The sequence below is a fragment of the Spermophilus citellus genome (assembly GCF_964194105.1).
Source record: "Spermophilus citellus genome assembly, chromosome: 1".
Taxonomy (NCBI): domain Eukaryota; kingdom Metazoa; phylum Chordata; class Mammalia; order Rodentia; family Sciuridae; genus Spermophilus; species Spermophilus citellus.
Genome location: NC_138182.1, coordinates 143,907,879 through 143,935,456, shown reverse-complemented (window position 1 = coordinate 143,935,456; position 27,578 = coordinate 143,907,879). Strand labels below are relative to the sequence as shown.

At 45.0% G+C, this 27,578-nt stretch overlaps 1 protein-coding gene across 11 annotated transcripts; it reads right to left on the bottom strand.

Annotated features, from left to right (window-relative positions):
• Positions 1-1,183: 1,183 nt before the first annotated feature.
• LOC308657757 (organic cation/carnitine transporter 2) lies at positions 1,184-26,765 on the bottom strand. 11 transcript variants are annotated; one of them, XM_081309772.1, is made up of 10 exons: positions 25,522-26,764; positions 18,654-18,757; positions 11,773-11,946; positions 10,605-10,667; positions 9,421-9,547; positions 7,641-7,741; positions 5,620-5,834; positions 4,013-4,195; positions 2,877-3,012; positions 1,184-2,525 (listed from the first exon to the last, which is right to left on the bottom strand). In XM_081309772.1, the coding sequence occupies exons 1-10, from the start codon at positions 25,912-25,914 to the stop codon at positions 2,438-2,440; spliced, it is 1,584 nt and encodes a 527-aa protein (XP_081165898.1). In that variant the 5' UTR covers positions 25,915-26,764; the 3' UTR covers positions 1,184-2,437. The 11 variants fall into 11 exon arrangements, with proteins under 11 accessions (XP_081165898.1, XP_081165895.1, XP_081165900.1 ...); XM_081309769.1 differs by having other exon boundaries at positions 10,605-10,776; positions 11,792-11,946; XM_081309774.1 differs by having other exon boundaries at positions 11,792-11,833.
• Positions 26,766-27,578: the final 813 nt, after the last annotated feature.

Here is a 27,578-nt window from a genome sequence, read left to right as displayed (position 1 = left end):
CCTCGTCAAAATAATCTGATCAGTCTTCCCAAGGTCATGGCTCTGATGGAAACAAGCACACAAGAGTCCAGCAGGTTCAGAAACTGGGTTTGGATTTTCAGCCACTTGGTTCAACTTTGGGAGCAGTGACTTGAGGGCTAATGCTGAGAGCTAATGCTCAAAGGAAGAGCTCAAAGCATTCAGGCAATATGGTTTTTGCCCTCAGAAGGCCATGAATGACAAGGATCAGAGTAAATGCAGAAACTGTTCACTCATGCAGCAGGAGAAAGGGCAGGAAGGGCTGTTATTCAGAACCTGGAGCCCCTGTGAAGTGAACTAATCAGGGACCCAGCACAGAACCAGGTTTGAGAGTAAAGAAGCCAACAGTGTTCCAGAAGATGGGCTAAGCTTCCCTTTGACCTCAGCCTGAAGCTGGTTATGTAACAGGCCCTGTCTGTCAAACTTTTTACCCAGGTGCATCCACACTTTCTAGTGTAAAGTGCCCTTTGGCAAACCGAATACAGACATCAGACACCTTTCTGCCACAGCACTTACTCTAGCCACTCCTAAAGGGACCAGTTCACACAGGCTCTGACCAACTTCACAGAGGTACAGTAGGATTAGTGTGTGTGGGGGGATCTCTTCCTCCTGTGATGCCACACCTCTTGCTTTCTACCCAAGAGACAGAATCTGTTTGGGACTCACACCTGGAAATGTGAAGCGCTGACACCTGTGGCTCCCCTTTGATGGATGGGTATAAAAGACAAATACTTCCTTCTTTTGTCCATGGTACAGGTGGTTTTTAGTGCATTTTATAGTCCTTCTCAGAAGTTTTGGCTGACTGGAACACGCCTGCCCTTGGCACTGGCCAATCTGATAATATAGCCCAGTGTTGGGCCTCCTTCCCTCCCGGTTCTCCTCTGTCCCTTACTCCTGTTCCCTGGAATCTTGTTCCCAGATAATCTAACTGCACAGACATGCTGGTCTCAGGGGAACCCAGGCGAAGACACTGTGTAGGAAGGCTGATGTGGTTCAAAGTTACTAAAGTACAGATTTCTAGTACACAGGGATTAGATCTTAACCTTATAGTCTAATCCTTAACCATTGCCAGAATTATCCCAAAATGACAGAAAGAAGAGTTAGGTGTTGATGTGACAAGGGCTCATCAAATTCTGGAAAACAAGATTGTAGGTAATTGCTATTATTTTAAAAAATCATTTTATTTATTAAAACTTTCTTATTTCCCAAGGCACTTCAGTAGCTTTCACAAAAATACATTTTTTAAAAAAAAAACAGGTGAAACATATGCTTTAGGAGTACCATGGTAACATAATTAGAAAAGACAATTACATTGAACACAAAATATCTCCCAATAATGTTATGTGACTAAAATGAGCAACTCTGAAAGACTGTGAATGTGATTTACAATTCTTTCTTGTAATTTTCCCCATGATTAGGTACCACAAGAGGAATACATACAATCACATCTTTTTTTTTTTTTTGGCACTCAGAGAAGTGCTAGTGGCTAAGGCTGGTAAGGCCTTGTACAGTGGTGGGGGGCACAAGCCAGGAAGCTAAAGAAGTAGCCTTTCCCAGGTCTTTGCTGAAGGGCAAATAACTTAAGAAGGAGGAGACACAACAAACAAACAAACAAACAAAAACAACAAAACCTCTCAATACAGTTTCGAGAGGGGAGATGATTTCTCACTGATACACTTCCTTCAAACCACAGATAAGAAGCTCTAGTAGTGAGGAGGCTTGATTTACACAGCAGTAGAAAACACAGAGAGCAGACTTGTGGGCCTGACAAGCCCAGTGCTTTGATCAGATGTAGACAAGCCTGCCCAGTAGTCATAGTGTGGTCACAAATCACCTGCCCATGTTCTGCATCTGCTCAGAACTCTTCATCTGAATCATATTTACATTTCCCTAAAGCCTGTGCTCCTCCCTGCCAGGGGATGCAACATCCCAGTTAATGTCCTTTGTAACTGAGAAAAGGTGAGAAATCAAACTCCCCCTGTGGAATATTTTTTTCCTCTTAAGTTCATCATGTAGGGAAAGAAGGGAGAAAACTCAGACCTCCATTTTATCAGGGGCCTTTTCAGGTAGTCCAAGATTAAAATATATATCTAGCAGATGCCTCTTGTATTCTTCCAAATCCTACAGGATCTAGTGAGCCATCGGCTTCTTAGGAAGTGCCATGTCTATCACTGTAATAGTTAGGACATATACAAATTGTCTGTAGGTAGCCATGGTGTCCCTGGAGGAACTGTATATATCCAGGATCGTATATATGCATCCTGTGAGTGGGTATGATGCTCATCCACGAGCAAACCAGACACAGGGTCAACAGAATAAACAGCAAAGGCATTTGTCACTGTTGGACTTGGAGTCTGCACAGCCAATTCTGACAAGATGCAGGCTTTCCTTTTCAGTTCCTCTCTCACTGGAGGTTGTGTTAAAAGGCTGTGCTCTTAAGGATTGTGGGGCTTTCTTCACCATCCTTTAACATTCTTGTTTGGCTTGGGGTTTGCCTATATTTTATTCTATTAAAACAAGCAAAACAAATGTTAGGAACAAATCTGAAAAAGAAGCCTATCAGACTCAAAACAAATAAATACATCAGAAATGAGGATAACCTCACTGGGAAAGAAAAATCATACAGCAGATCTGAGATATTTTCTCCTAGTCTCTGCACTGTCCCAAAGCTGCTGTTGCCCTGGCAATGTGTGTGGAGACATGTCCACAAAGGATCAGATTATTGCCATTCATAACCCTCTGATGGCTAATCTGGCCCAAGGTATTTGTGAGAGAAAGTCTGCTGGGGACTCCACTTCAAGGGGCTGACCAGGCCCAGACCCAGTGCATCCTTACTGTGAGGAAGGAGGTCTCCTTACCCTTTGACCCTTAACATCTGGTCAATGGTGTCGGGGAGAGGGCTGCCAAAGCTTTCTGGGAAGAACAAGGTGAGGATGGCTGTCAGGATGGTCAGACTTCCCATGAGAATGTAGGGCAGGAAGCGATCATAGGCACCTGTGGCAGAGCAGACAGAAGTCCCAGCCCCAGGCTGCAGTGAGACTTGGTCTACCTCTATTCTTTTTCACTTCCAGGACTTGTAAAGGAGTCACCTTCTTTGCTGGACTCGGCCCTTCCCACAGCCTGAGATGCCAGATTGGAATCTTGTACCTAGACACTCTCAGAACCCACAGCTGGCACAGGCATGCTCAGAGGGCCAGTCGTGCCCCCATGGTGCCAGGGAGAGATTCAGGGGAGCAGAGAAGCCAAGCCATGATGATTAGTCTATTTCTCAATGCTGTGTTTCCAAGGAACAGGAGGTACTTGTCCAGGGATAGGAATAACTCTGCCACCTCTGCAGATGTGCCACAACCTGTTTGATTTGCCTTCAGGTGAGGCAAAAAGAATTTATTCTTATTAGGTCTATGCCACATGCTCACAGAGCACTCTGGGTATTCTCAGGGTAGATGCCAGTTCTCTCCAAAGGTGTGCTGGCTAGGGATGTGCAGGGAAACAGCAGCTGCCATGAGGAAATAATTCTGAGGAAGAGAAAACTGGTGCACAGCCACATAAAGTGACACAAGCCTGTGTTAAGAGCCAAGCTACAATGATCCTCAGTGTATCACACTCCTTGAATGAACATCTTTCCCCTCATCTTTCCTGATCCCAAGAAGAAACATCCCCAGTTAAGTACTCTGGCTCCCTAAACTTTTCTGATGATTCTTAGGATAAAGAAATTACGCTCTCTGATGGAGGGCCTGTGTGGCCAAAACAGAAGCAAAGTCCTCTTTCTCATCCATTTTTTAGCTACTCTATAGGTAGTTTTCTGTTTGGAAGCAAGAGTTTCCCCCACAGTGCCCTGGGACATGATCCCTCCCCAACCACAGATCCGTACTGGATGGATCCCATGTGCTCTGTGTGCTTGTTTTCCTGTGAGCAAGCCATCTCCAGCTCACATTAAAGCCAATTAGTGCTTCTGTCCCATCACTCCAGTGTGCCCTTGGCCCAGGGAACTTACCAAGGTAAACAAAGTAGGGAGACAGGATGCTGCCCAGGCGGGATGCTGTGGAGCTGACTCCCACACCCATGTTTCTGACCACTGTGGGGTATAGCTCAGCTGTGTACACGTAGACCATGGAGAAGGCAGAAGTGATGCCAAACTTCCCTATCATCACCAGGACTGTAGCCAAGTAATACAAGTCTGGAGGGGCAAAGGAAAGAAAGTAGACACCAACTTAGGCTATGCTGCTGTTGAGAGTTCCATTTCCTTTTTTGCCTTGGGGTCACTTTCTATAACTTCCTGAGATAAGGGGCTATACCCAAGATTTCACCCCAAGGTGGTTACTGAAAGGAGACTGGGGACCTACAACTATGTGGATATATACTGTCCTCAACTTAAAAGCCACCAGATTAAGCTCTTCACAGCCCAATCGACCTGCCTTCTAGTGCAGAAGTCATTACAGACATGTCTGTTGGGGAGCTGTCTGTTCTGTCACCCCAGAACTTCAGACTGCAGGCGCTGCAGAATTAACTAATGATTCTAGATAAGTGGAGAACTCAACTCTAACTCATTTCATGGTTTTATTCTACTCAGATCTCAAAAACATTTAAAAACCATCTAAACTTTGGGATGATACTCCAATCTATCCTTCTTGCTATCTAAACAAGGAGACATGAGGGTCCCTCTGAGCTCAGATCTGAACCTCTACATCCATTCCGGGGCTCCACAATACATTCTCTGCTCCTATGTAGAAGGTTCCCAGCCTGATGGGAACTAAAGTGACTACCAGAGGATCCCAAACCCATGGGTGCACTGAGGACTCCAGGTATAGCGACGGACAGATGAGGGCCCACTGACTCTCCTAAAATGGGTCAGAAAGGACTCCTCCCACCAATCTGTGGGATATGAAGACAATTTTAGAAAATCCTAACCATGACCTCTGGGACCTCCTCTTCCTCTCTCCCTCTCAGTTCTCACTAGTTCGCTCAAGCATGCCAGGCTAACTCCCTAACCCGTTTTTGCTTGTCTCTTCTTCCTGAAATGTTCTCCTGGACTTTCTCATAGCTGAACTGCCCCCTGTTTAGGCAGCTGTTCATGACCACTCTTATGTAAACTAGCTCCCCACTATACTTTATTTTTATTCATAGGAGGTAAGACAATCTGAAGAATAAAGAGCCTTTTATGTTTTCTCAACTAGGATGTGGGCTTCCTGAGGACACTAGTTTACATCTGTATCATTAGTACCAAGCCCAGTGCCTAGCCCACAGTATGTGCTCTACAGCATTGGTTGAATAAATAAAGCAGGGCTGGGAAAAGTAATGGGGATGCCCCCCCCACCACCATTCTGGAGAGGAAAATGAATATAAACACATTAACCTGGATTTAGAGTAAAATTAACCAACAGCTTCAATGGGTGTTCCTTCCCATCCCTTCAAATTCCTGGCCATAAAGAATGTTCTGGTCTTACTAGGTACTTTTTATTGATTTTTCAGGCTAAGGATGCATATATGCAGGGGATCTGTGATGGGCTTCATTTTATTCTCTGAATTAACTAAGGAAGGTAGCCTGGTAGAGAGTGGGTGACTCAATGAAGACCCGAGACTGCTGATGCATATGTTCCCTACCTGGGGGCACCAGCTGCACAAAGAGAAGGACACTGCCACCCAGGAAGAGAGCAGTGGCCATGGAATAGCGCCGGGGCACATGTTGCAGCAGCAGCCAGGCTAACACATATGCTGGGACTTCAACCACCGCCGAAAGAAAGCAGTTCAAATAGATGTCTCCGTGCAAGTTAGGAGTATCAAGGGAAAGTCCAAAGTAGCCCACTGCAATGGTCAGCCTGCAATGGAGTGCAGAAGAAAGCTGGAGAAGCAGTATCCACTCTCCCACCTGCACAACTTGAAAAATGCAATTACTTCAGGACGTTCCAAACTACCCTAAGCAGAGACTAGGAAGGCAGCAGTAGATTTAACCCCAAACCTTACTTCGCAGAAGAAAAGATAACTCCCCCCAGCCCAAGTGGTACAATGGTAAGTTCCTGTTTCATGCATTTTGAGAGTATGCCAAATACCAAGGGTCCCAGCCAAAGGACCAGATTTACCTCACTAAAAGAAATATTCCAGCCTGCATTTCAGCCTCAAAACCCCTGAGATGAAGACTTTAGAAAAGCCTATTTCCCTATTCTATGAACCTCTCCAAACCTAGCAACTGCAGAAGGAGCTAGGGAATGTAAGGCAGTAGACACCAAGTCAGGAGCGACAGGATTAGAAAGATAATATCAATAAAATGCATCATTAGATAAAACATTTGGAGAAAGACCCCCAGCAGATGATTGGTGGTGACCAGCCAGTAAGGGCCTGGTCAGAGGCAACTGGCACCACCCCCACTGTACTGTGGAGATAAGAGAGAGAGAGATGGTGGGGCCACAGCCTCTCATCTGCATGTCCTCCACTGTTTCCTGTGCCCTTACTGGGCCCTCTCCTCAGTAAGCATTCTCTGTTGATGACCCAGACCTTTATGCTGTTACCATGAAGGAAAAGAGTATGTCCACAGTTCCTGGGAAATTTAGAGAAGGGAGGAGTTGCTGGGTAAACCAAAAGTGGGTGACTCATCATGGGTTGGCTACATGCTAGTCCTGTCTTGAGGCAGACCTGGGAAGCAGTGCCCTGCCCTGGGGGACCATGGCCCATTCCTTGGAAATGGGTGACTCATAGTGCATCCCAGTGAGCAAAATGACGGGCTCCCCAAAGCTGGTTGATAGAGAGCAGTGGCCATGGAAGAGCACTGGGGCACATGTTGCAGCAGCAGCCAGGCTAACACATATGCTGGGACTTCAACCACCACCGAAAGAAAGCAGTTCAAATAGATGTCTCCGTGCAAATTAGGAGCATCAAGGGAAAGTCCAAAGTAGCCCACTGCAATGATCAGCCTGCAATGGAGTGCAGAAATGAAGTCTGCCTCTGCCCTCCTCACCCATCCTACTACTATTCACCCATGAGGCTTGGAGTCTCCTTTAATCCCAGGGTCTGGATATGAGAAAAAAGCTGTCTAGACTCTCAGATGTGTTCCTTGTCTCTGGTAACTCACACATTCCTTCCTGACTCTTCATGAAGTGCCTTGTTAGATGGGATCTGATGAGGACATTCAGGCCATGGCCCTGACTCCAGGATAGTCTCTGAACATCCCAGGAGGAGCATAGCCCACTTCCACATTTCCAGAAAGTCCTTAGACGTCTCTATAGCCTTAAAAGACAATGTGTCTTCACTCAGATCCTTCTTAAAAGCCCCATCTGGCCTGCTCAGACATTATCTGTGAGTAGGTAGAAGGGAGCAGGGGACAACAACTACTAAGCAAGGATGCGAAGTAAGCAATGATTCACCTCAGGACGTGGGGAGATCCCCAGTGGTCCCTAGTTCTCAAACAGCTTCCACCATAGATTTCATTCTCTTTTTCTGAGGTTCTATCACATTAAGAATTATGACATGCCCATTTCTTCCATCCATCACAGGACACATCCCTTTCATTTTCTGATGACACAGTCTCAATTTGGATCTGAGGCACATCTGCAAATAAGAGGCTCAAGAGCCACCTCCAGAAGCTGATTGCCTTCCTTTACCGAAGCCTCAGGTATGTCTCACTTACGCACCACAGGATTATGGACATGATAGTGACTGTTCGGATATTTCGGGTTCGGAACAGATCCAGGATGCGGTGGGACTGCTGCTTCTTGGAACGTAGGTCTTGTAACTGCAGGGACAATATGATTGGGGGCATGGGAAGAAAAGAAGGTTGAAGACTCAAAACATACAGTAACATAACGTAAACCTGGCATCATAGCTGTCTTGCTTCTTAGAGTTAGGGAGTGTGTTATCTTTCTTTCTTGAAAAGAACAGTAGCATAGTGACGATTTTGGGATGCTAAGTCTTCCTCAGGTCTTTGTCAATAACAAAGACAATGAAAATGAGGAGTAAAGGGAGGTGACCAGTTCCTCAAAGAGCCCAGTGAAGTCGGACGCCCAAGCAGACAGTTCTCTTGCTGCACCATCCCCATCCACCCATCAGTGGCCACATTCCAGGGAGGCCTCTAAGCATTCCTTCCTAAGGCTGGCTCCCTGCCCTCTGGGTCAGAGAGAGAAACTAGCTGTGCAGTTTATTGATATGACATTTTAAAAAGATTCATGTTTTGAGTCCTCCTACCATGTAGTTACTGGTCTGCTTCCAGGGGGAAAAATTCAAATTGAAAAACAGGAAAATTGACCTGAGCTTCACCCAGAGTAACTTCCTATGAAATTCAGCACAGCCAAGGCCATTAATAAACCACATGTCTAAACATACTGATGTTGCTTTCTTAAGCAAACCCAGCTTTGGAGCTTGTTTTCCCAAGTTAGCAGTTCAACAAAAGGTCAACTTTGGACTTAAAGGATCCCCTGAAATAGCCTCATTTCCTCAGAGATGCCAGTGGGGCTCATGGGTTCACAGAGACTGGTTCCTCACTTAAAAGTCACCAAGGCCAACTCATTTAAAAGCCTTCTGTGAAACACTCCTGCCCTAACCTCTGCTCCAGAGCCCTTTCCAATACGTGCTGAGTGAGAGCTGTTGCTAAGCCACCACTTCAGCTGGACGCCATCAAGGCTGTTGTTGGCCACTGGCCTCTTATAACTGGTCTCTCTTGAGCCTGGAGTCTGCATCCTGAGTCCCGAGAGTCTCTAACTGGCCGGCTGCTCACACTTCAGCATGATTGCTTGAGGCTCTTCCCACAGCCAGTCCCTAGTCTTCCTGTCAGACCACAGACAGATTCCAGAACCATATCAGTCAGCATTTATAGATCCTAACCTCTTGTTGTAGTCATGAGTTTGAGGGAAATGTCTGATGCAGAAGGGCAGAAGGAGAGGGAACAGGAAGGAAAAGCAAGAACCAGGAACAAGGCAGAGCCAAGAAGTGTTCATGGTGTGTGAGAACAGGGTTTGCAGAAAAGTGGAGAAGGAAGAGATGGACTTCAGAAGGGACCTGGCTTCAAAATGATATGCAACAACTAACCACTGAGGGTGAAAAGAGGCTGAACACTGCCAACGGCAAATCTAGTTGTGTTTTTTTTAATGCTATGTGCTGGATTACCTTTATGATGACAAATCACCTTAGGCATGAGAAACAATGATTTCCTGAAATGCTGACATTGTGTAAGGTCTATTTCTCATAAAGGATGTATTTTATTTATTTTATTATATAATTGCCTAGAAAGTAAAATGTATGAAAACCTAAAACTCATGGGAAAGGAGAAACATGTTAGGCAGTTGGAAACTATTACTCAACTAATGAGTATTAAAACAGGGCATGTCTCAGGGAGACATAGGGCTCAAGCTGGGCTGTGTGCTGCCATCCTCAAATCATGACCAGCGTAGCCCCCACTCGTTCCCACATGGTGCTTACCTCACTAGGGTCAAAGATGGTGGAGGGTGCAACAATTCCATTGATTTTGGCAGCTTTGCGAATGATCACCTCAGCCTCTTTGTATCGTCCCTGAGAGATGAGCCATCGAGGGGACTCAGGGATAAACCTAGAAGTACAAATACAATCTCAGTGAGGCCTCCTGCCCAACAGACCAGTATGGCATAACTGGAAGTGGGAAATGAGTTTTCAGATCCAAAGTTAGGTTTGTAGAGTGTTAGATGTTCACAAATCAGAAATAAAGAGATGGTCCACACCCAGTAAACCTGAGGTGCGAGCTCTAGGGTAGGCTATGGTGTATAAAACTTGGAGGGCCCTGCACAGGCTAAGGGGATTCCTACACTGGCTGGCCATCTTCATTTATGAAGAGTGGTGGTGCCCCCTGCTGGTTCTAAGAAGACGTACAAGATGGGATCTTGAAGCCTGGCTTCTGTTGAGGGCTCAGCCAGTTCTTACCCTACTATATTCATTTCCTGTCCCTAGCATCCACAGAAGCTTCTGCACTGGCCTATTGATCTCTATTTCCTCCTTCCCCTTCCCCTAACTTATCCAACATACTTGGCCTCTGTACCTAGAGTAGCCTGGAGCCTTGGCACTCACCAAGACCAGGTAGCCCTAGAGACATAACTAGGTCCTATGATGAGGTATTTTCTTTCCCACTATGCCCTGAAATCTTCTCCACTCCTCGTGGGCCAGTAATATCATCTTCCCTGACTCTAAAGGGTGATTCCTCTTCACTCTGACAAATGGCCTCTTCTGTGTCCAACCAGTCTACATTGCATGGCCTCTGCTCGGCCACTCTGAGGACATCACTTTTGGAGCACTCTCTCATCTCCCCATGCCGAGGGATGAGGCCAGCAACACACAGCCAGAACCAGGGCTCTGTTGTTCTGGGGTCTGAGAACTTCCTGGAGGTCACATTAGACCCCAGCTTCTCACAGCTACTTCTCCCCACACTTAGATCAACCCAGAACTGGGCTGAGAACAAGTCTATTGATGTCTTGGGATTGTTTTGTTTTGGTTCTTCCAAGTGTGAAGAGAGACTCTGAAACAATATCAATAATCACACTTCCTGTCTCTGGGAGCCCAAATTTGAGGGCTGCTGCTGCCCTCTAGTGAAGGCCAGATGGAAGCCACCCTGCTGGAAAATACAGGGCCACACTCACCACCAGAGCGCAGCACACAGCACTCCGGGCACAGTCAGTGCCAGCAGCAGCATCCGCCAGTCTCTGATGAAGTAAGCAAACAGTGGCAGCACCATGAAGCCAAAGGCATAAAATATGCATACTCCTAACGTGGAGAATATAATACGAATTGTCTTGCCAAGAATTTCAGTTCCTGATCAAAACAAGGGAGGAGAGAAGTTAGCACTTTAATTTGGATCATTTTCTTATTAATCTTCCATGGTATCAGTTTCAACATAGAGACAAGGAGGCAGCCAGAATTATTTCTATGTTCCCAAGCCCTAGGGAGGAGATGGATTTGAACCCAGTCCAGTCTGACACACTCCTGGAAGTACCTCACTGAGGCCTCTCAGCCCCTTAGCCATTGTTCTATTGTGAAATGTCACCACTTTGCTCAGCCATATGCTAAAGATACCATGTTAGCGCCTTTCAATTTCTCATATGAGGAAGAAACCATTAAAGGCAAAGTCATTACTAAGTCCACACATGCTGACTATTATCCTTTGAGGAAAAAATATTCTATTATATGTGAAAAGAAAAAATAATCCTTTCAACAATATAACCCAAGGAACTCAAAGATTTTATTGCTGGAGTTTGATTTCTCCAAACAGTGAGACAGACAACCTTTTTGGTGAGAACAGGCTGGACTGAGCAAAATCCTACAGTGTGTCCTCTGAATCAAAACCTGAAGGTGACTGAGGCCCATTTATGCTCATCCACAGACATCACTGGCCACAGTGCTCTGCAGAGGTGGCAGTTCTCTTCCCCAGCAAGCCTGCCCATCACAGCCCTTACTTCCCTGGCATGCCTCCATCTTGCTCCAGCTACCTCAGTCTGGGTAGTGAGTGGTAGGCTTTATAAAAAGGATGTTTTCTGGTGAGTTCTAGCAAAATGGCAAAAATGACTAACAAGACCAAGGTGCCACACCTTGGAGGTCAGCAAAGAACCAGAAATCAGAAGTCAGGCTATTGTGCCACTGGGGATCCAAGGCTGGTCACTTGTCTGGCTTAGTTTCCTTGCTGATAAACTGGGTTCACCAAGAAGCTCTGGCCAGTGTTGCTAAAGACCATTTCCCTTTGAGGAACATCAGAGCTGTCTCCAGAAAGGCAGGTGGTGGGATGACAGTGAAACACAGGATCGAGTACTCAACTCCAACTTGATGGCCATACCCAGGACAAATGCTGCCACGTAGTTGGAGATCTGGCCCATGCCTACAAGGACAAACAGCACAGTAAACATCTCGAAGTTCTTTGAGAAGATCTGTAGGAAGCTGAAGCCTGTCTGCATGCCCATGGTCACAAACAGCACGTTCTTCCGACCAAACCTGGAAAGGAAAGGAGAGTCACAGAGAACCAGCTGGGACAGGTAGCAGAAGGGGGGGTTCCATCAAGAGAAGGGGCTGTGAGCAGTGTTGCCAGTGTACCCAGTGCCCGTACAGTCCCAGGTTCCTAGTCCCCATGCTGTTACTCCTCCCCGATTCCCAGAACCAATGTGCAGCCTGGACACCACAGTCATTCAAAAGGCAGTGCCACAATTATGATGATGACAGCAGGGGACTGAAACACATCAATTATGCTTAAATCATGCATTCACAATGATGTTTTAAAAAGAATCATATCATCTACAAACAGTGATGATTTGATCTCTTTCCTTCCTATTTTTCTTTCTTTTATTTCCTTCTCTTGCCCAATTTGTCTGGCTAGAATTTCTAGTGCTATATAGAATAAGAGTGATGAGAATGTTCATCCTTCTCTTGTTCTAGATTTTAAAAGAAATTCTTTCAGTTTTTTTCCCATTCACTATGAAGTTGGCTTTGGGTTTGTCATATGAAGCCTTTATGATGTTGAAGTAAGTGCCTTCTGGCCCAAGTTTCTTGGGTGTTTTTATCATGAATGGGTGCTGAAGTTTGTCAAAGGCTTTCTCTGCATATATTGAGATGACTATTGTGATTTTTGTCCTTGATTCCACTTATGTGAAGAATTCTACTAATTGATTTGCATATGTTAAACCGTTCCTGCATCCCTGGAATGTGGCCATGATGTATAATCTTCTTAATATATTGTTGAATACAACTTGCTAATATTTCATTGAGGATTTTTGTACCTAAGTTTATTAGGGATATTGACCTGTAGTGTCTGTAGTTTTCTTTCCTTGATGTAGCCTTATTTGGTTTGGGTATCAGGGTGATACTGGCTTCATAGAATGAATTTGGAAGTGATTGGCTCCTTTCTATTTCTAATAATTTCAGGAATATTGGCATTAGCTCCTCTTTAAAGTTCTTGGAGAATGCATATTAGAGTTCATCTGGTCCTGGGCTTTTCTTTGTTGGAAGGGTTGTTGTTATTATTATTATTATTACTGTTTTGATCTCATTACTTGTTATTGGTCTGTTTGGTTATAAACAATCCTTTTGGTTCAATTTTGGCAGGTCTGTACTAGTCTAGAAATGTAGCCATTTCTTCTAGATCTTCTAATTTATTGGAGTTTAAAATTTCAAAATAGCACCTAATTATGGATCTTTCTCTTGGTCTACTCAGGCTCACACATTAATATCTTTGGGAAACACACTCAGATATAGCCAAAATAATGCTTCACCAAGTTTCTGGTCATTCATTCTACCCAATGTGATGCAGTTATCTTGTATAAACTTCCCAGATAAAATCCCTTCCCTAGAATTAGCTTTCTACTCCTCTTATACAGTCTATTTTTTTTTTTAAATGAGAATCTTATTTTGGGGATTTCTGCTTTCAGGATTTCAACATTCAGGATTTTAATCTTAAAATTGTGATTTTTTTCAGGATTTTAGACTTTAGGAATTATGGCATTTGGGATTGTGTCTTTGGGATTCTTCCATGAGGAAGTAGTTATTTTAAGAGTCACACTAGTTAGTTTAGTGGTTACTTATGGGTAAGGGAGGGTGCTGTAATTGAAATGGGGCACCTGGACAGGGCTTCTTGATGAACAACAAAGTTCTATTGCTTGCTTTCATGGGGGTTACAAGATTATTTTTGTGGAATAATTCCTTAGGTCACACATTTGTTCGATATAGTTTTCTGTTATCTATGCTCATTTGAAAAGTACAAGTTGATGTTTTGTTTTGTTTTAGGTGGGTTTACTTAAAATAGAGTATCACCAATAGGAGGAAGAGTCAATCTAGTGGGAAGCTTACATCTATGGGGCACTAGCTGACACCCACCTTATTCAGTGAGTGTACTGAGTATCTATTGTCCTAGGCACTGGGGACATTGCTTATAAAAAGATGCACTGTCTCTACCCTCGAGGAGCTTATAGTTTACTTGAGGAAAACATCAGTCACACTTTCATCAACAGACAAACTGCTGAATATGCGATTACATACCCAGACAAGTGCACTGAAGAAATGGCTCCCAGGTCCACAAAAGTTCAAAAAGGCACTCATCCAGAACTGGGGTGGGGCTGGGGACTGGGCATTGGGGGAGGGTCTCCCTGACAACAGGACAATGATGAGTCCCAAAGGGAAAGTAGCTGGTTGAAAACAGGGGATTAAGGGTATAGAAACCAAACTTTCAAAGATACTCAGTCTGGTGTTGAAGGGAGACCAATATATATCCTATGACAACACTTCATCTACCAACTTTTAATAGGTGCTATGAAGGAAAGTCACAGGAACCAGAGTATTGTAAACCTTCTATCCTGAGGAGCCCTGGGGGTGGCATGGGGAACACTATAGACTCTGAGAAGGACACACACCACCGTGGCTGGAAGGGCACAACAAACATGGGCTGGCATCATCTATGCCCAGATTTCAGAGGGAAGTAGGAACCAGACTGCGTGAGGCCTTGCAGCTGTGTAAGAGAATTTGGTGTTTTCCCTCAATGTAACAGTTTTTTGTTTGTTTGTTTGTTGTTTTGATTGTCACAATTCAGGCAGGGGGTGCTACTAGCACCTAATGGGTCGAGGCCAGAGATGTAGCTAAATATTCTAAAAAGCCTAGGAAAGCTCCCCACCACAAAGAATTATTTGGCTGAAAACATTAATAGAGCTAGGTTGAGAAACCCCAGTGGAGAAGGGTTTCCACCTGCATTGTTCTGTAATGAAGGTGCTCTACACACCAGTGGGGGGGAGGTGACAGCAAACTAACTACACAGCACACTGGTATAACCTCTGCCCCACTTCCCTATCCAAGGTTCCCTAAAATGGTAGAGAAAAGAAGGTCCACGAAGCTCTTAAGCAGCATCAGTCCTTGGCATTTGGGGACTGTAACTAGAAAAGCTTGCTTTTATGCTGTATGCAAAGTGGTAAACACATATATTTCTACAAAAACCAGGACATATGAGTGCTTCTCAGTGCTGTGTCTCTCATGATTCATAAAGATGACTGAATAATGTCAGATAAAAGGCTTTGGCAACCAGGATTATTTAAATTGCTCTTGAACTTCAGACTTAATAATACACCAGAAAGAAGGATAAACCTTTGTCCCATATCAAGAGTTACTGTTGAAGGCATGACTCTATTGCTCTTAGGTAATTTCTTTGGCTTGCTTAGAGGTGGTGAGGTCAGAAGTGTTAATCCCACAGAGGACTAGGACTTCTCTGGGAGTACAGACAAGATTGAGGGGTAGTATTTGGAGCTAAAGGCAGGGGCTACAGTTAGATTAGCCACACTTTAACTATTTCATTTCCTGGACTTAACTGATTCTACTTAAAAGAAAGTTCTGCTACCAAAAATTTAAAAAATGTTTGAAATGCAGTATGTTAGCCTCTCTATAGACTAAGGTGATCCTCCACATACTCATGAATTTTGATTCCCTTGTTTCCTTGGAAGTAGACCTTTTGGAAACTTTCCTCAGGTGACCATGGTGTTACATGGTAAGCAGGTTCTTAAGATGACCCATAAAAATCTACTTCAGCCATGACACAGTTGATCCAAAAAAACACATCAATTTTCCACTGTGAATTTGGGGAACTAGCTCCTCCCTTTTCACATTAACACAAGTCCTCTGAGCCTCAATTGCCACTCCACTCCAAGAGAGTTTCCCCCATCTCCTAAGCTCAGTCCTGACCCTCCCCTTCTTACTCTGCACTCTCCTCTGGCCCTTATGTCTATGTTTAGGGTTCCGATGAGGGAACTACATGTGACAAATTCCCAAATACACTTCTCCAGCCTGAACCTCTCTCATGGTGCACCATACCCATATATCCAAACACATACTCAATTTCTCCACTTAGGGGTCTCATAGTCACCCCCAAATTGGTATGTTTTGATTAAACTCAACATCTCCAGCAGATATGGTTCTCTTCCAGCATTCTCTGTCTTAAAGAAGGGTACCATCTTTCACCTAGTTAGGCAGCCAGAAACCTTCTTCCCCTCCCCTTCCACTCACTCATTAGCCAAATCCTATTGACTTTACCTCTCTACCCCCACACCCTAGGCCAAACTATCATCATATTTTGCATGAACTACTGTGAAAAAAAATCTCTTAATTTGTCTTTCCACAATCCCTCCTGCTTCTCTTCAATCCTTCCTCCATAAGGCTGCCATATCTTTTTTAATTTTTTTTAAGTTGATGGACCTTTATTTTGTTTGTTTATTTTTATGTGGTGCTGAGAATCAAACCCAGTGCCTCACACATACTAGGCAAGCACTCTACCACTGAGCCACAACACCAGCCTGGTTGTCACATCTTTAAAAAATACAAATCTGCTCACTACACTCGTTCAATAGCACCACACTATTCTGTCACAGAAGCCCAAACTCCTCACCATGGTGTGCTAGGCTCTGCTTGATCTTTTGCTCAGACTCTGCCTGCCTGGGAGCCCTCATTTATATACCACTCTGTGTGTTTCTACCACACAGAACTTTTTTTTTGTTTGTTTTCCTATTCCTAAGCCTCCTGTCTAGGCTTTAGTACATGCTGTTCTTCCTGCCCAGAAATGCTCCTTCTTCTCTCTACCTTTTCAGTAAGCTAATTTCTACTCATCTTTCAACTCTCAGTGCATGCTTCATTCCTCAGGGAATCCTCCTGTGACTCCCCCTTTAGACACTCTGTAGCACCCTGTACTTCTCGGTATCACTCCCCATGGCCAAGGATAACAATCATTTTCTCATCAGTAGTAGGATACATTCTGCTTTGCTAGAAGGTAAGTTCTAGGAGAGCAGGGCCTTGGAGCCGTAGTCCACACAAATTGGAGGATCAAGACTATCTGGGTCTAAAGCTTAACTTTGACCTTGCTGCTGAATATCCTTGGGCACATACATTATCTAACCCATGTTTTACTTCTCCACTTATAAAATGGGAATAATGATAGTTCCTACTTCCTGGGGTTATTAGGACACAATTATTTGGTTTTCTAAAATAATCCATATAGTACTTATGACAGAGTGTGGCACGTATTGGGCACATGTTTGTTAAACCAATAAATAATTAGTCAATGCTTAATACTAGATAAAAGATCTAGAGAAGTGAAGGCCTTTCCTGGACGAGGGCCAGTGTCTCTGACCCAGCTAGAATCGTCAGTCTGTGGTCGTAGTCTATTGAACTCTTTAATGCTTTCTGGTAACTGCAGTTAATCACTAGATGACACTTTGGAAAAGATAGATTTAGTGAGAAATTCACATAAATTTTTCATGAGGAAAGACTTGACAATAATCCATAAATGCAAATTATGCCAAAACATTACCCTGAATTTGTGCCACAAAATAAAGCAGAATTGACCCTAAGGGAAGATGTTCTCATCCTTAACTTCTCTATGGGAGCCCAACCAGCCAGGAGGATGCTGGTTAACCTTTTTCCTGGGTGACACACTGATTCTGTGGGCGTTTCCTTTGTGGCACTGTGGCCAAGGACTTGCTGAAGGCCATTGTTTTCAACTTCAGGGTTCTGTGACAGACCCTGAAGCTTCAGAGAAGTAAATATAGCACAATGGACCCCTTGGTGGGTGGGGGAGCTTATATATAGTCCCTAATATTTTGCACATATTTCTTTTTTAAAAAATTTTAGTTACACCTGATAGTACAATGATCTTGACATATCATACATTTGAATCAGATGGGGTATGATTTCTCATTTTTCTGAGTGTACAGGTTGCAGAATCACATTGGTCATACAGTCACGTATATACATACAGCAATAATAATGTCTATTTTATTCTGCTGTTCTTCCTTTCCCCCCTTCCCCTCCCCTCCCCTCCCATCACTCTCTCTACCCAATCTAATGTGACACACTTCTTTTTTTCCCCCTCACATCGTCATACATGTATTCTGTATAACAATGAGGGTCTCCTTCCATCTTCTGTGCAATTTCTCTTCTCCCTCCCTTTTTTGCACATATTTCAGTTTTTTTTTTTTTTTTTTTGGATACCCTATGCCAGAATGGACCCTGAGTTAAAAGTTTTGGAATTGGGTTGTGGTTTGATCCTTAGCACCATATGAAAAAATGTAATCAACAAAATAAAGTTATTGTGTCCATCTATCTACAACTAAAAATATATTTTTAGAAGTTTTAGAATTATTCCAATACCTTGCTTATGACAAATGTGTAAACAAAATATTTGTTCTTCTTGTCTTACAGTAAGTGCATTACCTCAGGCCTCTTAGTTAAGAGGCCTCTGCTGGCTGGTGAGATCTCTCACCTTATACAGAGAATTCTGGTTTTCTTGGGAATTCAGAGGTAGCCACCATGATACCACCTACAGATCTCCAAGACAGAACATTTGCCTCTCCCATCTCAGGGACATCAGAGTGCCAAATCACCCAATGAAAGTGAGCCAGGCTAGTACAGAAGTGAATCATGGCATAAAAATTGGTCACTACATCATGGACACACTCTGCTTAGATAGATCAGGTTTCTTTTCTTGGCAAGAGTTAGAAAGAGGGGACGAAGAATGTTAGCCCATTTGACTTGGTATGGAGTTTATACCAGACACAGCTTTCTGTTCTTTTAAAATATAAGGCCCTCAGCTGAGAGAATAGTACAATCTGAAGTCAAGGCCAGGCACGTGGTACTTGCTTGGTGCCATGGTGCCCTGTAGCTGCAGGAGGCAGACACCTTACCTGTCTGAGAGCTGCCCAGAAATGAAAGAGCCCAGCAGCACACCCACAAAAAACAAGGAGATGGTAAGCGGGGGCTTCCAGTCATCTTCACACACCAGGTTCCACTGAAAGAGGAGCAAAGGGATATATCACTCACCTCTTTGAAAAAAGGTCTTAAATTTAAGGTTTCTTGGAAAATGAAATCAGGATGTTCTACATTCCTGCATGATCTGGTGTAAAAACTCACCCAGGCAATGGTCACTTGAGCAGCAAAGCAGACAGCAGGTGACCTCTCCCTCCCCATCCTGTCTTTCATAGCTTGGGCTCCATTATCTTGCTTCCATTGAGGAAGAAAGAGAGGCAGGGAGTAACATTCTGCCCAAATGCCAAGCAAGTTCTCTTATGCTCATGCCTAAGAATGTGGACAGAGTCCAGAACTGTGGAAAAGGCAGAGTATGCTTTACTCAGTGGGCTTCAAGCCACTGGAGGGGTGAGGGAGCAGTGAGTCTAAAGGTCAAAGCATCCTACAAGGGTCTGAGCATAGTGTACACCATCTGACCCACTCCCTTAGCTCTGCTCACACTTCCAACCTGGGCCAATGACCTCTATCCTTATATTGACATTTGGAGCTAGAATCCAAATGCTATACACCAACAATACTAGGCCCAACTGCAGTTGAGAGCTCTGAGCTGGGAGTTAGGAAACCCAGTTTTAAGTTTCACTCAAGTGTTAGCTTCTTGTCTAACCTCAGACAAGTCCACCCTACCTCCCACAACACACACACATACTGTGCCTAAACTTTCCTATTGTAAGACAAGAGATTGAGGTAGGGAACAGGCTATGCTGCTCAAGTTTCCATACATAGTGTGTGACTCCCTGTATATTATTACTAGGAACAAGAAAAGAGATCTGCAGGCAGGAAGGAGTACATGGGGATTAAGTTAGACACAGACTTTAGGTTATCCCAGCCTAATGAACCAAAAGAAGAAAGCAAGCTGAAACAAAAAACTTTGGTTCCAAGAAAAATGTTTTCAGAACAGAGACTGTGCACGGTAGTAACCTTTGCAGGCTTCTCACATGCACGGTCACCCTTCTGGGAATTCAGACCCTTGCTAGCTTGGCACTAGGCTACTGCCTGCCTTCCATGGAGCCTGCTGGTTCCCCAGTAACCAACAAAGACAGGGAGAAGGTGTACATCCCTGGAAAAAAGCATCTCTTACAGGTCAGCAACAGAGGCTGAAGCAAGTCTGCTCTGCCCTGTTGGGCTGTGTGTGCACATAGCCTCTGCACACCTCTAAAGGGGTTGGATGTCTGGGCACAAAGAACACTTGCAGTGACAAGGTTCTCTCAGGTGCTGATGTCTCTCCACTTTGGAAAAACATTTGCCTGGATGGGCTGAGTATGGTGATGATTCCCAACCCAGGGAAGAACTGGGGTCAGTGAACACCCAAATGTGGAGGAAGCCTAGCAGGAGTCAAGGACCCTGAGTACCTAGACTAGAATGCTCAGGAAGCTACAGCCTTCCCACCTGTACACCTCAGTGATGTCATCTCTCTGGCAGGTAGAAGAGTGTCCTAGGGCAGGTCCAATCACCCATGGCTGCTAAAGCCAAAACTATGACTAGTGGGGAGACAAAGCTGAGGGAGTCATGACAGGGTGCCAGCCTCTAAACTTCAGGAGTCAGATTATGCATACTGAGTATGATGGGATGTTACTTTTGAAACAACAAAGATGAAAAGAAGGATTCAAAGCCAACAGCTATTTCTCAACAGGTCTACCACAAGAACTTGGGAGTGATTCAGCTAAGTTAGACTAGAGATGTCACAGGCTTCTGCAGTGAGTTCTGGTGTTGTAGACCCCAGGTTTCCACAAAACAGGTTTCCCAAGAATATAAGACTAGCAAGGCTGGGGGACACCCAAACCCAGGGCAGACGGCTCTGCAAAGGACAGGATGACCACAGACATCTTGGGATTGGCCTGGAGCATCTCAGGCTCCTCATTCCCCCTCCTCCCTTTGGTACAGCCTGTCCTAGGTCAAGGCAAGTGCGTAAGTTACAGTGCCCTCTAACCACCACTGAGTGCCCTTGACAACTCTCAGAGTCTGGCTTTGGGCTCTCTGGAAGCCAACTTACATTAAAGTCTCTTTCTTAGTGACCACAGGGGGATCTGTGAGTAGGGTCAGGAAAGGTGATAGGTCTCAAAAATGAACACAAAGAGCAGGCATGAAGTCGGTCCCACCAACCAGCCAATCAATCCATTCACTTACCTGCCAACCACCAGACAGACTTCAGTGGACTCTAGGACATGGTCTGAATCCTCCTGGGAGTGGGGAGGGGGTAAGAAGCCAACAGAGTCTAGGCTAAGTACTTCCCACTTAATGTGTCTGTGAAGGAACATAGTATTCTATACTGAGCTCCCCAACTACCTAAATCAGCTATAGAACAGCTTTTTGATGTCTCTACTTGGCTCGTGGGATGGGCTGTACTGGCTGATAGCAAAAGTGTCAATGTTCAAACAGAATGTGTGGATTTGAGATTTGGGACCCAAGTCTAGCATCATTACCCCTCAGCTGGGTGGGCTGGGAAAGCAGGTCCAACTTGAAAGAATCTGGGAGCAACTTTGGTGAGGGGCCTAGACTTGCTGTTCTTCCTGGTCAGAACTGAGCCTTTCTAGCAATGATGGCTTCAGAGTTATATATATGTATGTGTCCGAGCTTTTCAAGTTGTGCACTTTAGATATTTCATTTTCTTTATAAATTTATGCCTCAAGCTGTTAAACTTTTTATGAGAGGGAGAACTGCATCTCTTGTACCTTGTATGTAACTGGCATTGCTTTTCAATTATGGGATGTACAGAAATAACATAGTTTCCTGGGACTAAATGTTCTTACCTGTGAACTGGCTGGAAGGGAAAAGAGATAGGGTCTGTGCCCATAAGGTGAATATTCTTCCCTGAGATGTACCTAGGCTGAGCGCATCAGATGTACCTAGATGTACCTAGGTCAAGCACACTGGTAGGCACCGTGTGTTACAGAAGACCTCGTATTCTTGTCCTGCCTCCCACTGCAATTAATGGTGGATCCTTGCCAGGTATCATGGCACAAGCCTGTAGTCCCAGCTACTTAGGACATGGAGGCAGAAGGATGATTTGGGACCATGGGTTTGAGACCAGCCTGGGGAACATAGAGAGACTTTGTTTTAAAAAAATAAATTAATACTAGATCCTTGCCCCTTGGCCATCAGGGCAAAGACAAAAAAGTATTTGCTACCATATCCTCTACAATGCGTGGTGGTGATGCCCTCTGTGGAGGAGTAGCTCATGAACTGTTTGGTACATGAGTGAATGAGTGAATGGACAAATAAAAGGGCTGCCAACATCATAGTATTCTTTGAGCTTGGTCCTAGGTCTTGTCTCCTCAAAGTCCAAATAAACCCTACATTTCAATCTCTACAATAAATTCTTTTGTTTCCTGACCCCCTTGCCTGTCAACTCTCAGAACCTGGACCCAGGTTGATAGTTCTGAGCTAGCTAGAGAAGGGGCTCAGTCTGACCACTCATGGCCAGATGGGTCCATTATGATTAATTGCTGGGGGTTGGGGGGGAACACGGGGTCTAGCAAGTGGCTTCTCTGGTTTGCCATAGGGCTGGTAAAGGCATGGGTAAGGTTCTGTGCTTCCCCTAAGAAAGTGCAGCAAAGGCACAGGTTTCAGGTCTCTCTCTCTCTCTCTGGTCTTTCCAGCCTAGAATCAGTCTGGCCCAGCTTCCCAGGGTGCTGGGTTTTTTGTCCACATAGGCTTGTGGATAACAGTGGGGGCTCTCCCATCTCCCAAGACCATCTAGGCATGAAACAAGACTGAAAGAAAAGCTAATTCAGGAAAAAATCAAGTGAGTCAGAGTCCTGCCAAGGACTGGGCCCTGGGGTTTCTGGAGAGGAGGGACATGAAGGGAGCAAGGTGATGCAGAGGACTGCCAGGTCTCAGCTGAAGGAGCCCCAACTTGTAGGTGCCAGAAATTTTAGAAGTTTCTCAAAGACACTTTCTGCCTGCAGGTTGGTTTGGGCTGTGTTGAAATCAAAGAACAGGTAGGCCCTGCAGCCTGAAAAATTAACCCAGTTCCCAGAGGAAGGGGACAGCCCTGGTTTGAGAAGCACTGAAAGGTGAGCTGGATGATTGAGAGGCCAGAAGAAGGGTCTGCTAGAAGTATGTGTATCATTAAACCACTCGTGAAACATGGGTGCATAAATCTCTTTCACCTCATAGTGTCCCCTTCTTTCTGCTAATCCTAATGCCTTGATCCAGATACACACAACACCAAGCTCTAGTCAATGGGGTGGAGAATCACTTTTCTTTTAAAACATTCTAGTCCATCCTTTTGGCTTCTTCCAAGTTTCCCTTCTATGAATTAAACTAGCCATTTTTCTTAGTTCTTAAATTTCAGATTTCTTAAATTATTCATTAAACTATTCTGTAAAAACTTTCCCAAATGGAAATTTCCCCTGCATTCAATACTGTGTGGAGATAAGGGAGATGCAAAGTTGGACTTTAACTTGAAAAAAGAAAAAAAGAAGAGCTGAGGTTTTAGTTGTCTATCAAATATGAATAGATACTCAATTCTAGTGTATTACAAACACCTCTATGTTTCCTTTGGGTCAGAGGGCAGGCTTGGAGACATTAGCAAGCATGGGACTAGCTGCAGCAGTCAGCAGGCCTGTCTGGGTTGAAAGATAATAAGCCTTAGAACAAGTCATCAGAATGTTGATGAAGCAGCTTCCAATAGTGACTATTCCCTTAAGAGGAACCAGCAGCCTTGAACTTCCAGTCAAGCATTCCAGATCCCAAACAAAGAGCGAGGTAAAGCATTAATCTTGCCTCCCTGCAAATACTGACCTGTAAGTAGGTAAAAGGGCACATAGCTCTTGCGAAACTGCTTATACAGCTAAATGAAGTCTAAGCATACATATATAAAACAGTTTGACACTGACAGCAAAGTAGGGTCAGAAGGGTCAGGACAATTCCACATAGCTGGCCACTGAGAGCTAGCTCATCAGTGATATCACCATTCTGGGGAGAAAGTAGGATAGGGACAACAAAGTAGGAACAAATGACTTAAATAAGCAGGAACACTTAAGGTTAGGGGAAAACCCCAAGAGGTACCATGAGCTGATTTTGACCTCAGGCCTCCCCTTTCTTTGGGCAACCACAAGTAGAATTTGTAGGAACTCCTAGATCATGGAGCCTGGCTTCCTTCTGTGATCTATGCCTGCAACCCCAGATACAGACTCTGCTTTCACAGTTTTCACTGGCTTCTGGGGAGATAACAGACACACTTGTGAGTGTATAAAACAGAATTTGGGACAATTTGAAATTCTGATTCTTTGTGCACGCATGGATCACAAAGCAGTAGGCTACTTCCACTTAGTGACTCTTTTGTCAAGGAGTGATGCTTCAGGACACTGGAAAGATGTCACTACTGGAAAGATGTCACCTAGTAGGGTGAGAAATCCCAGTGGGGCTTACTTAGGTCACATTCCTTTTACTTTTATATGAAGTGAGCAGATATAGGTGCTGACGATGTCAAACTTCTAAATAATCACAGAAAACACATATGTGCACACAGTGAGTCTCCTGGGGCAACTCTCAGACTCTACCCTTGAAGAGTGACAGCCCTCAGAAGCAACAGACCTTGGCCTTCAGAGTCCCTGTAAGGGTCTTTGATGCTCTAGGAGTATCAGTACCTGCTCCAGCAGGGTTTGATGCCAGGCCAGGACCCATGACTTCTGCCATCATTCCTTTCCCTCTGCCCTCCTGCTATATTTTCCTGCGACTGCCATTTTGAACACTCTGAATTAATTCAGAGGCAACCTCCTCAAGGAAGCCTTCCTTAACCACAAATTCCTAATCTAACATGCAGTGAACCTAGTGGCCCAAAGCCTATCAAGGAGGGCTCTTTTCATTGACCTGCTTACTCAGTTCTACTGAGACTCCAGGGAATTAGTGTAATTACCTTAGTAAGTCTCAAAGTACATCCACATGCACCATTACCATCAAATGACTATGGGGTCACCTGGGGACTGACAAAGCTACCCAAAAGGAAAACCCAAGGGGCTGGAGAATAAGAAAGGTACTGCCTACCTTCAGTCCCTATGAACAGAAGTTAGTTACATGCTTTCACTAAATCTGGCCAATTTTTTTTTGACTGAATACATCATCAGGTGCATGGGTCTTTAAAAAGGTACAGCTTCCCATGGGCCAAAGGAAAACAATTCTTCACAGGGTATGCCCAGACTGTAGAGGGAAGACAATTTTCTACATATGCTTCCTTTAACTTTAAAAGTTCTGAAAAGAATAGTTATTTCTTTTCTCTGAACAGATGCCAAATGGCAGGTCAAAATGGTAACAAGTTTCTCAGAGACACTTTCTGCCTGCAGGTTTGTTTGGGCTGTGTTGAAATCAAAGAACAGGTAGGCCCTGCAGCCTGAAAAATTAACCCAGTTCCCAGAGGAAGGGGACAGCCCTGGTTTGAGAAGCACTGAAAGGTGAGCTGGATGATTGAGAGGCTCCTCATCATTTCCACTACCATCTAGAGAAAAGCTGGATCACTCAGCATCTTAGAGCATCTCCCAAGGGCTGCCAGAGCCTTCTTGGTTCCATCTCCAATGTGGCCATCAGGATTCAGGGCCAGCCTGACACTCTTGTTGTGAGGGTCATGCTCTGGCTGGAAGTCAACTCCTAGGTACTCCTAAGCCACCTGGGTGGAGGATGCTCATCACCAGGGTATCCTGTGTTGAAGGGAAGGTGACAGCGTCCTGTGCACACCTGGGGGTGGGAGGGTTCAAAGACCACATCTGTCTGCTCTGTGTCATCAGACCCTGGTGGGGGGCTGCCACCCACCTCGGTCACGATGGTGGACAGGTAGATGTCCTGGCTGAATTCCCAGCCATCCAGGCAGCTCTCCTGCTCCAGCTGCTCCAGGTCCACGTCGCGTCCCGGTTCCAACCCGAGCGCTGAGAAGTTGGAGATGGTAGCTAGCCGGTAGCGGCGGCAGCTGTGGGGCACCTTGCGATCGTCCTGCAGCACCAGCGGGATACTGTGGTTGCGCCACGCGCTGCTCAGATTCGCGGTGTCCGGCACAAGGCAGTGGTGCTCCGGGGTCCCCGTCAGAAACACGACTGACATACCGTTGAAGCCATTGGGGATGATGCTGGCACTGAGCAGGAAGAAGATGAGGCGCTGGAAGGGCCCCCACTCGCCCAGGAAGGCGGTCACCTCCTCGTAGTCCCGCATGTTGTCCTCAGCGGCCCGGGGACCACTGGGGACACCGCGGCGCGCGGGGGCGGGGCGCTGCGGGCGTGTGCGCACCCGCCGCCCGCGAGAACAAGCGAGCGAGGAACGCACCGGAGACCCCCCTCCGACTCGGGAGGCTCGCGAGCTCCAGCTGTCGCCGCCACCGCGGCCAGGGCGCCGTGGCCTGCCTTACATAGGGCGCGAGGCCGGGGCGGGTTCCCAGCCTGGGCCGCGAGGCTCGCCCCGCCCCCGCCGGCAGACAGTGCGGCGAGGCGGGGGCCGGAGGAGGGTGACGCGGTGGGCGGCCTCGCGCCGGGTGCGCCCGAGGCAGGGGCGTGGTCTTGCCTCCGGCGGGGCCGCGCGGGCGGGGCTTCCGCGGTCCAGCCACCCAGGTGGCCCAGCCGGGCGCCGAGGCTGTGGGTCTCCGCTGCCCGGCGGGCCAGCTCCCAACTTCCTGCCCAGAGAGGGAAGGCGACTGGCCTAGACTCTGAGGGACAGCCCTGCCCTTGACATGGCCTATCTTTATGAGAGTGATAGATTATTCTGAAATTGGGACGCTACCGCAATACTGAGGCTAAAGTAAGGACTTAATTCTAACCCCTTTTTGTTTTCTCCTTTCCTTTTCTCTTCCCCTTCCCCTCCCATCTTCCCCGATGCCTCCTGCATGCTGAGCAACGGCTCTACCACTGAGTTACAACTCCAGCCCTTCACAGGCCCTTTCTATATTTTTGTTCTGTAAGAAATCCTTTTGTTGAAAGGGGTAATACTGGGGAATGGTTTTGGCCAAATTATATTTGTTATATTTGGGCATGGATGAATATGTAACAATAAATCCCGCTATTATGTACAACTATAATGCACCAATAAAAAATATGGAAAAAAAGAACACACTTAAAAAAAAGTCATTGTGTTGTTCTTTAACTTGTTCAAACAAATGTAAAAATTTAATTTCAAGATAAGGATCCCAGCCCAAGAGTAAATATTCCCCTTGCAGATTAGTTATTCTTGTACAGTTAACTGAGGAGCTGACTGGTAATTTAAAAAAAAACAACAACAACAATTAAGTGATTCTAAAGCAGAATTGTCTAATAGAATAAGGAGCTGCATTTCTAATTTTATTTCTACAATTTTGAAATGGGTTCTTGAACTCCCCACTGGAGTTAATCTCCTCCCCCAACCTCCCAGGTAGCTGAGACTGCTACAGGCAGGAGCCACTACACTGGCTACTTTTGTAATTTAAAGTTTTCTAGTAGTAATGTTAGTAATTTTTCCAGAATTAGCCAATAAAAATATACCTAGTTAAATTTGAATTTCGGATAAAGAAATTTACTAAAGCTATTTTAGTAAAAGTATGTCCTATGTAGGTATATGTGAAATTTAAATGTAACTGAGTATGCTATTTTTTAAAAATTTGACAATGCTGCATATTTTAAAAGTTTTTGAAGGTGAAATTAATTTTAATAGCATGTTCATTTAATCTAGTGAACCCAGAACATTATCATTGCATTGTATACTCAATATGAAAATTAATAAGATGCTGCTTTACATTATTCTGTAAAAATCATTGACCCACTTTCTTAAAAATTCAATGTGTATTTTATAGCATAATTCAATTCAGTCTAGCTATCCACACTTTAAGTGCTCAGTAGCCAGATGTAGCTAGT

Bases quoted from the DNA above. Each gene is read 5' to 3' on its own strand.
- LOC308657757 (XM_081309769.1), bottom strand. From the start codon at position 25,914: ATGCGGGACTACGAGGAGGTGACCGCCTTCCTGGGCGAGTGGGGGCCC. The intron at 10,777-11,791 runs GTATGGCCATCA...TGTTTTGATCAG, and splicing joins CGTGGCAGCATTTGTCCTGG to GAACTGAAATTCTTGGCAAG. The intron at 2,526-2,876 runs GTAAGGAGACCT...TTGTTTTAATAG, and splicing joins CAGATGTTAAGGGTCAAAGG to AATAAAATATAGGCAAACCC.